The sequence below is a fragment of the Podarcis erhardii genome (assembly GCF_964252035.2).
Source record: "Podarcis erhardii genome assembly, chromosome: 12".
In the NCBI taxonomy this organism is placed as follows: domain Eukaryota; kingdom Metazoa; phylum Chordata; class Lepidosauria; order Squamata; family Lacertidae; genus Podarcis; species Podarcis erhardii.
Window position 1 is genome coordinate 37,024,040 of NC_138513.1, and position 16,086 is coordinate 37,040,125.

The 16,086-nt window shown below is 42.4% G+C and overlaps 1 protein-coding gene across 1 annotated transcript in view; it reads left to right on the plus strand.

Moving 5' to 3' along the window:
- CMTM8 (CKLF like MARVEL transmembrane domain containing 8) overlaps positions 1–11,968 on the plus strand; it is a 38,202-nt gene extending 26,234 nt beyond the window's left edge. The window contains exons 2-4 of the mRNA XM_081833959.1: positions 5,995–6,168; positions 10,967–11,083; positions 11,858–11,968. Of these exons, the coding sequence (XP_081690085.1) occupies positions 5,995–6,168; positions 10,967–11,083; positions 11,858–11,941 (375 nt within the window). The 3' untranslated portion in view covers positions 11,942–11,968. The remainder of the gene's footprint in view (positions 1–5,994; positions 6,169–10,966; positions 11,084–11,857) is intronic.
- Positions 11,969–16,086: the final 4,118 nt, after the last annotated feature.

Sequence of the window (16,086 nt, forward strand, 5' to 3'; positions counted from 1 at the left end):
ACTGAAATAATCTTTTGTCTACCCATTTGAGAGCAAATCTACCAAATCTGGTGGGGCTTGCTTCTGAATAAACTTGCATAAGCCTGGGAATTTTAATTTGAGGTTGTCATGATGAAGATTGAAACAGGGCATCCTTTATTTTGAATTAGTTTAATCCATAACACCTTTGCCTATGGCTCTTCCCACTGCCAGTATGCATCCCCTAACAGAATACTCTTGAGGGAATGTAGCCCTCAGCAGATATATATATATACATACACACACACACACACACTTCCTGATCCTGCAGTAGAGTTTTAGCTGTATTAACTGCTGGTGAACTCAGTTGTATTTGGACATGTCAGCAGCCTAACAGCTGGAGATACTCAGGGTACCTTTGCCCAAGCGAGCTGCCATCTATTTGCATTTTGCACTAGCCGCTGCTACTTAGGGAGTCCAGATTTTATCTGCAGTTCCGTGAAATTCAGACCCATTTGTTCTCGTGAAACCTAAGTATGCTTTGGTGTGTGCTGAAGAACAATACTGGTGCCAGTGAAGATTTCAAGGAGATTCATTTCAGCAAGGAGGACGGAAGAGGGGGGGAAAGGAGGAAAGCTGTATTTCTTTGATCTGATTATGTCACAATTGTAAGAGAGCAGAGCAGACAGTCCCTTTTGTGTAAGGTCAAGCTGAGATCCTTGCAAGGATGGAGGCCTTGGCTTTCTGATATTCTGCCAGAAGCAAACTGGGACAAGGCTTGAAAAAGGAAAACCAGAGTCTTCCTGTTGCACTGTACTCCACTGTAGGAAACGAACATTCTTAATTGGGTAGGAAAAGTACTGGAACATTTAAAAAACACACTAATGTGTCACAGCTTTCCATTGAGAAATTTTGTTGTTTAGTTGTGTCCGACTCTTTGTGACCCCGTGGACTAGAGCACGCAAGGCACTTCTGTCTTCCACTGCCTCCCACAGTTTGGTCAAACTCATGTTGGTAGCTTCAAGAACACTGTCCAACCACCTCGTCCTCTGTCGTCCCCTTCTCCTTGTGCTCTCAATCTTCCCCAACATCAGGGTCTTTTCCAGGGAGTCTTCTCTTCTCATGAGGTGGCCAAAGTATTGGAGCCTCAGCTTCACGATCTGTCCTTCCAGTGAGCATTCAGGCCTAATTTCCTTAAGAATGGAGAGGTTTGATCTACTGGGAGAAATTTCTCCATTGATAAATAGGAATCTGTTTATTCTAGTTTAGAAGGGTGCAGGTTAAACCAATGAAGAGTCTTCTTTGAGAAGGAAGAACCTTCCTTGGAAGTTTTTAAGCAGAGGCTGGGTGGCCATCTGTTGTGGATGCTTCAGCTGAGATTCCTGCATTGCAGGGGGTGGACTAGATGGCCCTTGGGGTCCGTTCCAACTCTATGGGTCTATGACATCTATAAGACTTAACAGTCTTATGCACATGCCACCCTGGGCCAGTGCCCACTTTGACAGTTGCATGACATGTTCTTAGTTGACAGGTTAAGTACAGTATATTCATGACTACTAAGCAAAGCAGAGCAGAAGGTGGAGAAAAATTATTACAAGCTAGGAGGCCCAGTAAGGCAAAGAGGTGCATGTGTCTGTCACTTTATTATGCAGGGTATAAATGATAAGGAGAACTAGTCAAAATGAATAGAAGATCCAAGCCGAGTTGGTGCAACCCACCATCCAACCATAGAAAGAATTAGCAAAGCCAGATGAATATTGTGTGAACAAGTCTAGATTGAGACAATTGCTTCCTGTAGCCTGCCAGCTGCTCCCTGCATTGAGCCTAAGTCTGATAGTGCACATGAATTCCAACTTTGGAGCTTATCTTTGTTAAATACCCTTGTGTTGAAGCACAGCTGCTTTCAAGTCTGTTACAGCATGTCATAGAATTGTAGAGTTGGAAAGGGCACCGAGGGTCATCTAGTCCAAACCTCTGCAACGCTGGAGTCTCAACACATGGTCCCCATCCAATTTGAATTCATACTGAACCCTGCTTAGCTCTGCAAATGTGCTAGCAGTTTTATTGCTGCGCCACTAGGTTTTTGAGCTTTGCCATACGTAATGCCTGATTTTTGTCCATTTATTCTGTTGCGCAAAGATGTTCCTATTTCATCAATATGTGCATTGCTGGCAAGAAAGGTAGAAGAAAGTGATCACACAGAGCTATTTTTCACAATGGATCTCTGAAATATTGTCCACATGTATTTGATTATCCATGTTCTATGTTAGAGTCTGAAAACATAAACCTTTTTGGGGTGTTTATGGTTTTTTTGCGGGGGAGAGTTATGCCTTAACACAATCCAACACTGCTATAACAAATCAATGTTTAGAAACCATCACACCAGCAATAGATTTGTATACATCATATCCTTTATATGCTGCTACAGACTTGCTCTTTCCTTCATAAAGAAATATCTCGGCAGAGGTTCAAGAATTGCAGGTTTATGGACATGAAAGTTCTTTATTGTGTTACTAACTTTCTCTCCTACTTGTTATCGTGATGACTTCTGAGATTGTTCAGTAAACAAACTTGGCTTGACTGTTCATCTCTCCACCTAAGAAATTGCAGAGGAGCCTATAGGATGTATTCCCATTTTATCATTGTAGTAGCTTTATGAAGCAGATTAGATCAAGAGATAGCAAGTTGCATCTTGTTGCTTCTGAACACAGGGTCTTTCATAGATGCAATGACCTGGTGCGTCTGAAACGTACTTGGTCCAACAAATGGTGATGTCCAAAACCCAGGACTGCAAACCATGGTTTGCAGGAACCAAGGGAAACTGTAGTTTAACCAACCAGAAACTATCCTCTCAAGGCAGGTGTGCGAGAGAAGAGGGAGCACCTCAGCTCATGACTTGCTCCCATTCCAACAAACCACAATTATTGAACTGGGGACATTTGAAATCCGTACCTGGCCATTATGTGAATGAGACCACACTCTCTATTGGACCAGGCAAAAAACCTATGATCTATGGGCAAATCAGCAGGAGGGGCTCTGGATATGCAGAATGCAAAACCCCTCCTCTGTTCTCCTGACATCACACCATGAAAAAGAGCAAGGGTTACACCAGTTGACATACTTACACTCAATACTTACAAATGGTGACCAATGTCTCTTTAAAAGGGAGAAGAAAGGAAAGATTCCTCCCCCATGTGTGATGCTGGAAGTGCTTTTGATTGATGTTTCACCTGACATGGCTATGCCACCCCCCTTCCATGTAAGATTGCTCTTTCAGTTACATTGCACATTACTTTGAGATGCCTTATGGGAAAAGATTCATAAAGGCTCTGGGATAGCTCAGTTGGTAGAACGTGAGGCTCTTAATCTCAAGGCTGTGGGTTCAAGCCCCATGTTGGGCAAACGATTCCTGCATTGCAGGGGGGTTGAACTAGATGATCACAGAGGTCTCTTCCAACTCTACCATTCTGTGATTCCCTGAAATAAAGAAGGAATATTTCTAGTCCTCATCCATAACAAAAACATTTTTATCCTGATAAAGATGATAAACAAGATGTTCTTCTAGGCACCGTGTGAGCTTTGAGGGGCACACTTCATTAATTTTGGTCTCAGCTTTGAGATATAATGGGTTCAGGGGTGTTTGACATTTTCAGCTGTTTCAGGAAAGCTGAACACTGTATTTTATTGAGCCTGACAAAACTCCAAAACAACATTACACATTTCTTGATTAGAATTTCGAAAAGGTCAGGCTGGCTGTTCGCTGATGACTTATGCTCAATCCATATCTGTATACTTGTGTGAAATACAACATTTCCACAGTGTTAAAAATGTCTCTTGCAAATTGATTTAAATATTCACAGGCCCAGACAGCTAAGAAAATATATGAGGCTGTAACATGCACACACACACACACCTCGAGACATCTAGGGGACTTATCAGAACAACCCATTATTTGCTAGTTTGGTATGTCAAAAAAGTTGACTACCACAATTAGGCAAGCCTGCCTCATAATATCCTGTTTGCCCTCTGTGTTACAAGCCTTTCGCCCCTTTCGTGGTTTGTAGAATATGTTGTGATTTCTTCTTGTCGCCTTGCTTGCTGGATACTTAAGCCTAAAATAAATAATGAACAGTTATTAGCCTATGTGGACAGGTTACCTCTAAGCAATGGTTAAGATAAACGGAGGAAGGGAGAGCAAAATGTGTACCAAGATAGGAGTCTGGCTGCCAACTTGCAAAGCATCATTTTTTTTATTTAGGAAGCCAATCTTAAAATCTGCAACTGGACCAATGAGAAAACTAGACCAGTGACAGCAAAGCTAGCATCTTGGGAAAGGAAAAGCTACCATAAAGCTCACAACTGTTTTTAATGCAAGAGAAAAGAAAAAAGAAATTCTGTTGCACCCATATGTGGCTGTGGCAGTTAGAACTACTTTAACTAGATATTATTATAGATTAATTAAGGACCCGGGTGGTGCTGTGGTCTAAACCACAGAGCCTAGGGCTTGCTGATCAGAAGGTGGGCGGTTCGAATCCCCGCGATGGGGTGAGCTCCCATTGTTTGGTCCCAACTCCTAGCAGTTCGAAAGCACATCAGAGTGCAAGTAGATAAATAGGTACTGCTCCGGTGGGAAGGTAAATGGCGTTTCCGTGTGCTGCTCTGGTTTCGCCAGATGTTGGCCACGTGACCCGGAAGCTGTCTGCGAACAAACGCCAGCTCCTTCGACCTGTAGAGCGAGATGAGCGCACAACCCCAGAGTTGTCCGTGACTGGATACCTTTACAGGGGTACCTTTACCTTTATTATAGATCAATTAGAAATTATAGTTATTGATCATTAATGGAGATTTGAAGAATTGGATAACTCAGTGATTACCACTGGTTATTTCAGAACTGGAGGTTTGATCAAGGCAAAAATCACAACCAAATTCTATCCCCTGTTTTTTAGAAACTGCTTTAATACCGCAGAAGACAAATTTCTGTGTAGAACAATGGTGACCTCCAGTGGCAGAAGAAGCTTACTGGTACTTACTGATAGTCGGCAACTGATGACAACCTATATAAAAATATAACAATGAATATTAATATGGCCTGTTACTAAATTAAAGAAATCACCCGTCAATTATTTAACACACTTTTCATTTGCATAAAATACTCCTACATATAAATGAACAAATATAAGATTTAAGGGTTTGGATAAGCGTGCCCAAAATTATAGTAGCCCCTTTCTGTTGTTCCTCTTAAGCGTTAATTAGAATTAAGAAAAATGAACGTGTATGTAGGATGCGAAATATTCCTAAAATTCTATTATTGCTGTGTAAGTTAGCATTGCATTTGGATATATCCTGAGCAGTGCTCAAAAAATAATATAATAGTAGGTCCTTAAAAAAGCCAAAGTAAAACGGCTTACCCTCTTTCTATAATATGAAAGTGTATGAAATTTTTGGTTTTAAGGCCTGTTAAATATGGGCATTCAGAACTGATATAATCCTACTGATTCAGAAAGAGAGATTAAAGCTATTCAGATTTACATTTTCCTCGTCATAGCCAGGGAGAGAGTAGACGATTCCATACATTATTTTGAATTTTGAAGTCTCTGCTGAGTTGACCAAACGAAACTCTCACTAAAGGATTCCAAACTTTTTTTGTCATGCTACCTTACTATAGAGCTGTTTACCTGATGTTATACATTTTGCCAGCTTTCATTATTTTAGATGATACTAGCAGTCTACTGAAATTGCCTCTTGTTTAACCATGGATGTTTTTGGGCTGTGAAATATTATTTAAATTGCTTTGGAAACAAATCTGTTGCGCTAACATTTGTACAAATCCTTTTCATATAGAAATGCCTCTTACGACTGATCTAGATGTGGTAAAATCCTGACTACGCCAAAGTCAAACCTTATTCCCATTAACTGTGATAGGATAGGAGCTCTATCCTGTTCTGTGATTTCTGTGCCAGCAAATAATTGCTTAGAGTTCTATTCCAGTAACCCATTTTCTGTTAACACTATTCTGTTTTCTTTGCATATTTGCAGGTCTTGGGGTTGTTGGTATGGACGCTGATTGCTGGAACAGAATATTTCCTATATCCTGTCTTTGGCTGGGTAATGTTTGTAGCTGTGTTTTACTGGGTCCTTACGCTGTTCTTCCTAATCATCTACATGACAATGACGTACACTCGGATTCCTCAAGTGCCATGGACCACTGTAGTGAGTATCAGCTTTCATCTAATTCGGAACATGGGAATGTCATGATAACAGCATACAGTGGTACCTCAGGTTACATACGCTTCAGGTTACATACGCTTCAGGTTAAAGACTCTGCTAACCCAGAAATAGTGCTTCAGGTTAAGAACTTTGCTTCAGGATGAGAACAGAAATCGTGCTCTGGCGGCGCGGCAACAGCAGGAGGCCCCATTAGCTAAAGTGGTGCTTCAGGTTAAGAACAGTTTCAAGTTAAGTACGGACTCCGGAACGAATTAAGTACTTAACCTGAGGTACCACTGTATCCTTGTGCATTTAGGAAATTCCTGTGGGTGCACTAAGCTCCCCGCCCTCAAAAGAACTTTCCATTCATTTCATTGGAGGGCCTATTGTTACAGAATACTGAGGACCATGCAGGGTTTTCTCCTCGACCTCTCAACCTCGACCTCGACCTCTTTCCTTTAAAAAGTCCAAAAGCCAGAAAGAGTCAATATTTCTGCCACTGCGACAGGTGCTTGAGCCCCTATACACACGTCGAAGTTCTCTTTTTACAAGAATCCCTTCAATTTTTAAGTATTGGACCGTAATAATGATAATCATCATCAACATCACCATCATCTTTTATTTGTATCCCGGCTGAGACCGGGATCAGGGCGGCTAACATCAGATATAAACATTGATATAAAATCAAACAATAATTAAATCACCTCTTAAAAACAAGTCAGGATAAAATTAAAATCTGAACTCAGTGGCTTTCCACAGGATTTGGGATGGGAACAGTAAATGCTCATCAGGCCCAACTGTGTACGTTGATCGTACAAGGACCTGTGAGAATGCTGGGAGTCCTCTTTCGTACTAGTTCTTATACAAAAAGGGAAGGGGAGTCAGGCTGAGCCCTGACCAAAGGCCTGGCAGAACAACTCTGTCTTACAGGCTCTGCGTAAAGATGTCAAATCCCGCAGGGCCCTGATCTCTTGTGGCAGAGCGTTCCACCAGGCCGGCGCCAAGGCCGAAAAGGTCAGCCTAATCTCCCTGAGGCCCAGGATCTCCAGGATGTTATTATTTGCAGACCGTAAGGTCCTCTGTGGGGCAAACAACAACAACAACAACAACAACAACAACAACAATTTATTATTTATACCTCGCCCATCTGGCTGGGTTTCCTCAGCCACTCTGGGCATCTCCCAACAGAATATTAAAAACAGGATAAAACATCAAACATTAAAAACTTCCCTAAACAGGGCTGCCATCAGATGTCTTCTAAAAGTCAGATAGTTGTTTATTTCCTTGACATCTGATGGGAGGGCGTTCCACAGGGCAGGCGCCACCACCGAGAAGGCCCTCTGCCTGGTTCCCTGTAACCTCACTTCTTGCAGGGAGGGAACCGCCAGAAGGCCCTCAGAGCTGGACCTCAGTTTCTAGGGCGAAGGATTGGGGTGGAGTCGCTCCTTCAGGTGTACTGGGCCGAGGCAATAGCAAGTTTGGTGAGAACAAACAAAGGATAGAAACAAAAGAACAGTCCTGCACTGAAAAAAGGACATGGGTTTATTCAGTGCTATTTTTCTCGAAAAAGAGGTGCCAGAACTCACCATGAACGCTCCCCTTGTTCTCTTATAATGGCAATGGAGCCCAGCTGAGAGGTGCTGGAACTGAGTTCCTGTGAGTTCTGGCTTTTAAAAAAAGCCTTGGGTTTATTTCAAATGAAAATGGAGATGGTAATGTCTCTCTACAAATAACTCAAAGCAGATAGGGGGAGAGGGAATTTTTTAAAAAAAGTTTCAAAATGCATAATAAAAAAAGGAAGCTTTAACAGTAGCACACAAAATAATTTAAACAGAAAACATTACCAGCAGGAGCAAAAATGGGAAAGAATAATAAAATGCTCCACAAATCAGAAGCCAAGTATGTACATAAGCAGAGATAATCAAGCTCAAAGACCTTCTTAAAAGAAGACAGGTGTTTGGAATTTGGGGAGTGCATTTCTTCCTTTACTGGCTGGCAGAAATGGGGTGGCAGGCATGTCTCACAGAATTTGTGTATCTCAAAAGCCCTCTTGATTTCAAGCAACTTCAAAGGGGAAGAACCCTGAGCCATCCTTGTGTGGATGGAATATTAATCTCTGACTGAAGCATGAAGAAGAAGGGGTAGGAGGGTTAACCCATGGACAGCCAGTTCTAAATGCAAAATCTTCCTTGAGTTTTTGGAAGAGTGCAGTAGAAGGGATGAGCCCTTTGTCTTTAAAGCCCTATGCAGCCTAGGACGCACGTACCTATGGGGCCGCCTCTCCTGGTATGCCCCACAGAGGACCTTAAGGTCCACAAATGACAACACTTTGGAGGTCCCAAGTCGCAAGGTGGTTAGATTGGTCTCAGCTAGGGCCAGGGCCTTTTCAGTACTGGCCCCAACTTGGTCGAATCCTTTGTCACAAGAAACTAGGGCCCTGCGGGACTTGACATCTTTCTGCAGGGCCTGCAAGACAGAGCTGTTCCGCCTGGCCTTTGGTTTGGACTCAGTCTGACCCTTATGTTTCCCTCTTCTTATGGTTTTGATCTATGGGCTACTTTTAAAATGAGGCTGCATTTTAAATTGCATTTTAAGCTGTACAGTGGACACTCGGGTTGCGAACGTGATCCATGTGGGATGCACGTTCGCAACACGCAACGTTTGCAACAAACAGCAGCGCGTCTGTGCATGTGTGCGTTGGGATTCGGTGCTTCTGCGCATGTGCAAAGCTCGATTTAGCACTTCTGCGCATGCCGAATCCCGGAAGTAACCCGTTCCAGCACTTCCGGGTTTCGGCGGTCCGTAATCCAAAAAAACACAACCTGAAGCATCTGGGGAAACTCAGCCAAATGGGCGGGGTATAAATTATTATTATTATTATTATTATTATTATTATTATTATTATTATTATTATCTGTAACCCGAGGTATGACTGTATTTTAAATTGTTTTTGTTTTTTTCTATTGTGTTTTTACTGGTGTTAGCTGCCCTGAGCCCAGCTCTGGCCATGGAGGGCAGGGTATAAATAAAATTTATTATTACGCCTATGAATTCAAGTGATGAACAGCTGACATACAATATCAAACACAAAGCATACCAGAGAGAGGCTGGAAAAATTATAAACCTATTGGAGAATTTATAGATTATATTTAAATGAATTTGACACAAGAGTGTAAACAAGATGATAAATTGCTGGCAAGAATTGAAAATGATGCAAATGAGAGCGGGAGGCGTGAGGGAGTCCATAGATGTCAAGAAAAGATGTTATGATATATGTTATGCTGTTTTTATTTTTGCATTTATGTTTAAAACCCAAATAAAATATATTTTTTAAAAAAAAAAAGAGAGAGAGAGTGGGAGCTCTGACGTCTTTGAAATAATGGATACGGTTGTGTTCTGTTGGCCACACTCGAGAAAACCAGCCAGCACACAGTGGTGTATGTGTAAAACTGCCCCTCTTACCTAAGTGAACAGGGAAGCCAATGTGAATTACAAACATTTGATTTTTTCTGGAATGTACAGTAATAAGTTGTTCCCGTCACACTTACTTTAAGAAGGAGGAATGTGACATTCTTCCTCGCCCATTCTCCTTGCAGAACATTCTTTGTTCCTCTTTGGCCTTGCGGACCTTCACTGGAGGTTTAAAACCTTCATTGGTAAGTTTTTAAGCGGAGGTTGGAAGGCCTTCTGCATTGCAGGGGGTTGGTCTAGATCAGGCATAGGCAAACGCAACTCCCATCATCCCTAGCTAACAGGACCAGTTGTCAGGGATGATGGGAGTTGTAGTCCCAAAACATCTGGACCAGATGATCCTCGGGGTCCCTTTCCAACTCTACAATTCTATGATTCTGCGAAATGTGTGTCCAGAAACTGGAGCACGAGAAGCATGTGGAAGCACCCCAATCTTGTGAACCAATGAATTGGTGCATCTCTAGGCAGAGTGCTCCACAGCTTGCTAATGGGGAGTCTTTTTCCTGGAGCTCTTCATTTCAAGCAGCAGACTTGGAGCCTTTTCCAGCCAGCTCACTTAATCCTGAGAAAATGGGCAGTGTTCCTTGAGATGTCCCATTCAGGCGCTTCGAGGAGCATCAAAAAGAAGTTAAGTCTTTCATAATGCGGTACAGTCATACCTCGGGTTGAATGTGCTTCGGGATGAGCATGTTCAAGTTGCGCTCTGCGGCAACCCGGAAGTAACGGAGCACGTTACTTCCGGGTTTCGCCGCTTGCGCATGCGCAGACGCTCGAAATGACGTCACACGCATGCGCTGAAGCGGCGAAAAGCGGCGTGTGCGTGCGCAGCCGTGCCAACACTGGTTACGTTTGCTTCTAGATGCAAACGGGGCTCTGGAACGGATCCCGTTCGCATCTAGAGGTACCACTGTACTTGCTTTTCCACCCACAAAAAATAATGCAGAACTAGAGCATTAACCAGTGACACCACCCAAGGTATCGCAGGGTCAAATGGGTCCTTCCTAACACCAGTTGTTACTGACCCAAATTTTGAAGACAGTGCATTAGTTGGCAGACTTAAAACAACGATGATTGTATGGAATTGTTCCTGGGGCACAGATCTTTTGACAAAAGTTGTTGTAAAAGCAGAAGCTTCAGCTAGATGTGAGCAAACCTAGATGAGTTTTTCGGTAGAGAAGTCCGGTGATAACAGCAAGTCTTGGGTTGTGGCCACAGGAATAAGCTCTCATCTCTTGTTATTCGCATTGCTTCCAGTTGGATAGGAAGCATCTAGTGAACATTGTACATGGGGAAAAACCTACCATTTTGTCTTTCTTTGTCCTCCCTACAGGGCCTGTGTTTTAATGGGAGTGCCTTTCTTTTGTACTTCATTGCTGCCATTGTAGACGCATGTGCCGTCACCAAGGAATTGGACAGCCACAACTACAACAGCTGGGCGGCTTCTTCAGTAAGTTAATTTTTAATCTTTGAATCATGAATAGTACTCGAAATATGGAAGTGGGTGGAGGAAGTTGTTTATGGGTTCCAACAAATATTCAGGAACGAGGTATTAAATTGGTTCAGGTTGAAAGAGGGGTAATCTAGATCAGTGTTTCCCAACCTTGGGTCTCCAGCTGCTTTTGGACTACAACTCCCATCATACCAGTGGTCAGGGATGGTGGGAAATGTAGTCCGAAAACAGCTAGAGACCCAAGGTTGGGAAACACTGATCTAGATATGTAAGTATTGTTGATACCATAATAAAGAGACTGGCACAGCATCTTCCTTATTTTTATTTATTTCTTCAACACTGGAATTCAAAACCTCATGGGTTTATTAAAACACACTTTTATTCACCCCTGAAGACATCCCCCACATTGTCTCCCAAGACAGACAGGTGCCAATTTTCTTGCTACATCCAAAGAGGGAAATTGTGGTTTAAGCTCTGCTTACAACCAGGATATGAAACCAAGAGGTTTCATTAAACTGAGACAATTAAAGCAGTGAAAGATGCTGAACTACCAGCACATTTTAACCACACATGAACTGAAACCAAAAGAATTCCTTACATGGCAAGCTGAACAGAACAGGGGGGCTCAAGACAGGGTCCTGAAGGACAATAAAACAATGAGTGGTTATTTTAAAACCCTTTTCTTGTACCCCATGAGTGATCTGGGAATACAAATAAATCTGCTAAATGGTTTTTACTATTTTCTAACAGTTGTTTTCTTTCCCCCCACAGTTCTTTGCATTCGTTGTAACTTCCTGCTACGGTGGAAATGCCTACTTTAGTTTTGTATCTTGGAGATCGCGGAACTTGCAATAAATGTCCTCTTTAAGTTAAGAAAAAACACATTTGGGTATAATGCATAGTTTTTAAATTATCAGCTCCTGCAGTGGTTTTTCTTAATGCTCAGGCAAAGCATTTTTGCTTAAGAGAACTTCAATGGCTCATGGCTCACATTATGGCCAAACCATAGTTGACTGTCAGGAGGAAGCTGTGGATTTTCATGCCCCTTCCTGCCTCTCCCTCATACAAGCTAATCCCATCTTCTTACTCCCCGATTTGTGGTAACCATTGTTTCCTGTGACTTCCAAATTGCAGGATACCATAAATGAAGAAACTGATTATGGATTAGCATGAGGGATTGTGAGAAGAAAGCATGGAAACTCATAGCATGTTCCCGATGGCCAAACCTATGGTACAGCTATGATACCTAAACTCAACCAGTTATCATGTTAGCATCTGATACTGAACCAGGATTCAGTACAATGCACATTCCCTTTCTCCTGTGCGAGTTGGAGGACACCATAAAGTTTTACTTAATTTTCTTTAAGCAAGGCTTGTAGCATCTGGATTAGGGTTTACGCTAGAACAGTAACTCTGGCCAATTTCAGAACAAGCAAACTTCAAACCATGGTTTATGAAGCTGTCTTGTTTAAACTAACCATAGTTAATATAAACTACAAACCCCAATTTAAGTGTGATGTGACAAGCTGTGTTTGAGGGGAAACTAAAGCAGAGGTTTCTGAAGTCATCCTGGCCGTGCAGGAAGAGATGATAACATGTGAGGCCAAGGGGAGTCTGTGATCCGGAAACCAAGCCTTATGAGGAACAGTTGAAAGAATTTTGTATGTTTAGCCTAGTAAAGTACTGAGAGGAGTTTTGATAGCCATCTTCAAATATATAAAGGGCTGTCACAGGGAAGATGTAGCAAGCTTGTTTTCTCCTGCTCTGGAGGCTAGGCCCCAAACGAATGGCTTCAAGTTACAAGAAAGTAGATTCCAACTAAACATCAGGAATAACTTTCTGACAGTAAGAGCTGTTCAACAGTGGAACAGACTCCCTCAGGACTCTCCTTTTTTGGAGGTTTTGAAGCAGAGGTTGGGTGACTTCTCTGTCATTCTTGAGCTAGCTGAGATTCCTGCGTCACAGGTGTTGAGTCTCAGGATCTCTTCCAACTCTACAATTCTATTATTCGAGTGTGAACCAGACTAATGAGTTTGATGGTGCCTGCTTCCAAGTAAGTATGCATAAAGCCCTAAATGGCCTTAGCCCCGTATAGCTGAAGGAGTGTTTCCACCTCCATTGTCCAGCCTGAGGTCCGGCTCCAAGGGCCTTTGGGCACTTCCCTCACTGTGAGACATGAAGCTACAGGGAACCAGGCAGAGGGCCTTCTCGGTAGTGGCGCCCGTCCTGTGGAACGCCCTCCGATCAGATGTCACACAAATGAACAACTAAAAAATTGTCCAGTAGTACCTTAGAGACCAACTAAGTTTGTTCTGGGTACAGTGGTACCTCAGGTTAAGTACTTAATTCATTCTGGAGGTCCGTTCTTAACCTAAAACTGTTCTTAACCTGAAGCACCACTAATGGGGCCTCCAGCTGCTGCCACACCACCGGAGCACGATTTCTGTTCTCATCCTGAAGCAAAGTTCTCAACCCGAGGTACTATTTCTGGGTTAGCGGAGTCTGTAACCTGAAGCGTATGTAACCCGAGGTACCACTGTATAAGCTTTTGTGTGCATGCACACTTCTTCAGATACACTGAAACAGAAGTCCAGTGTTTCAGTGTATCTGAAGTCCTTCTGTTTCAGTGTATCTGAAGAAGTGTGCATGCACATGAAAGCTTATACCCAGAACAAACTCAGTTGGTCTCTAAGGTGCTACTGGACAATTTTTTATCCATTTCTACTGCATCAGACAAACATTGCTACCTACCTGAAATGAATAAATATTTGACTTTTAGAAGACACCTGAAGGCAGCCCTGTTCAGGGAAGTTCTTAATAGTTGATGTTTTGTTTTTCTTTTAATATATTGTTGAGAGCCACCCAGAGTGGATAGGACAGTCAGGTGGACAGCATATAAATAATACAAATATTATTATTATTATTATTAGAAAGAAGCCTTACAGTGGTGCCCCGCAAGACGAATGCCTCGCAAGACGGAAAACTCACTAGACAAAAGAGTTTTCCGTTTTGGAGGTGCTTCGCAAAACGAATTTCCTATGGGCTTGCTTCGCAAGACGAAAATGTCTTGCGAGTTCCTGTGGGGTTTTTTTCCTCCCCCCCCCCCTTTTCTAAGCCGCTTATCCGCTAAGCCGCTAAAAGCTGCTAAACCGCTAATAGCGCTAATCCACTAAGCTGTCAATGGGCTTGCTTCGCAAGACGAAAAAACCGCTAGACGAAGAGACTCGCGGAACGGATTCTTTTCGTCTTGCGAGGCACCACTGTAGTTAGATTTGATGGGAAATATAAAGGATTAAGATTGGAAACCACCACCACCACCCCTTATGCTGGACTGGGGGGGATTTGTAGGGAGGGAAGACATTTCTCTCCTCGCCTCTGCCGGTTCATCTCATCTCCTGCTGACTGATGCCAGTGGGGTGGTGTTTCTGCTATTCTGCCAGCACACACCTCCCTCTTCTGCACATTGAAAGTATTCCACCCACTGATTTCTCATCAGTCTAGAAGAAAGTTCTGAATAGGGTGTTCCAAGGATAGGACTGAGCCAGCTTGGTTTCTTAGCCTGTGCTGGCCAGTCATGGGTGTGATCTGGGCAGTGGCGTAGCGTGGGGGGTGCAGGGGGGGCCGGCCGCACCGGGCGCAACATCTGGGGGTTAGGGAAATCCACGAGTTAGGGGGCGCAAATCCACGGGTTAGGGGGCGCAAATTACTTGCCTTGCCCCGGGTGCTGATAACCCACGCTACGCCACTGGATCTGGGCCCAATTCCTGCACCAGCCTAAAGCCCTATCTTCCTGTCCCCACACCAATGCCTCCGTGAGTGTGTCTCGTTTTTAGCAAGGAGCAATAGTGTCCTCTGCCTGATTAAGAAGTATTGTGAATATTTTACATCAATTAATATGTTTCAGAAGGCAGTGTATGTATTCTGTTGTAACGAAATGTGCCTCCCTTTATTTTTTTACTTTGTACATATAACTGTCAAAGTGCAGTTCTATATATATTGACTCAGATACACATAGGACTGCAGCTTTTAGAATAGGTGATGAGATATATATTAGAATAATTTATAATATTTTTATACATGTTGACTTTCTGTGTTTAGGAAAACTTTCCTGCTTAAATGCTACTGTACACAGTCTTGAAGATTTAGAGGTATAAATTAGATTCTCCTTGGAGCACTAATGTTTTCTAAATTGGCCTGGAAGAAAATATTCAGCCTCTGGTTATTGTAACAAGACACAATCTGGCAATTGCTTACAAGAGTTAACCTTCTAATGGTGCCAAAGGCCAAAGTTAATGTACTAATCTGAAGCTGCTGCAGTGTAAACATATGACTAGAATGGGAAATCTACAAGACTGTAGAGTGGATCCTTTTTCAAATTAATATGGGTAGGCCAATCAGCTTTCAGTGCTGGTAGATTGTTAGAAGCAGTGGGAACATTGTAAATTCACAGCTCAATTTTATATGTGTCTACTCAGAAGTAAGTCCAACTGAGTTCAATACGACTTACTCCCAAGGAAGATGTGCCTAGGATTGAAGCCTTAAAGAAATTACTTTCTAAGTAACTGGCTCATATTGGGTGGCTTTGTGGAAGAAACAGAGAAACATCCTCTGGAAGTTCACATTTGATACATTCTTATCTCAGACATAAGTTCTTTTTCATTTGATTGCTGACAAACAAGTTCTTCCTTGATTATGAATTTGTCCAATAGCAATATTGGTGCTATGATATTACAGCAGAATCTGTGTTGGAGATGATTCGATCATTTCTTTTTTTATCGTTAAATCTGCGTATTACGATTACCAAGCTATTTTTTTATATATAAAAAGCAAACCATTTCCAACCTGTGTGGTGCCATGATCTTCTCCTCCTCCTTCGTTGCACATTTTGCAAAGTATTGGATTTGTATTCCCTCGAACCATTTCAATGTACATAAAAACGAAAGTGTTTTTTTAAAAAAAATATTAATTGTTGCAGTGTTCTTTATTTCACTTACTAATTC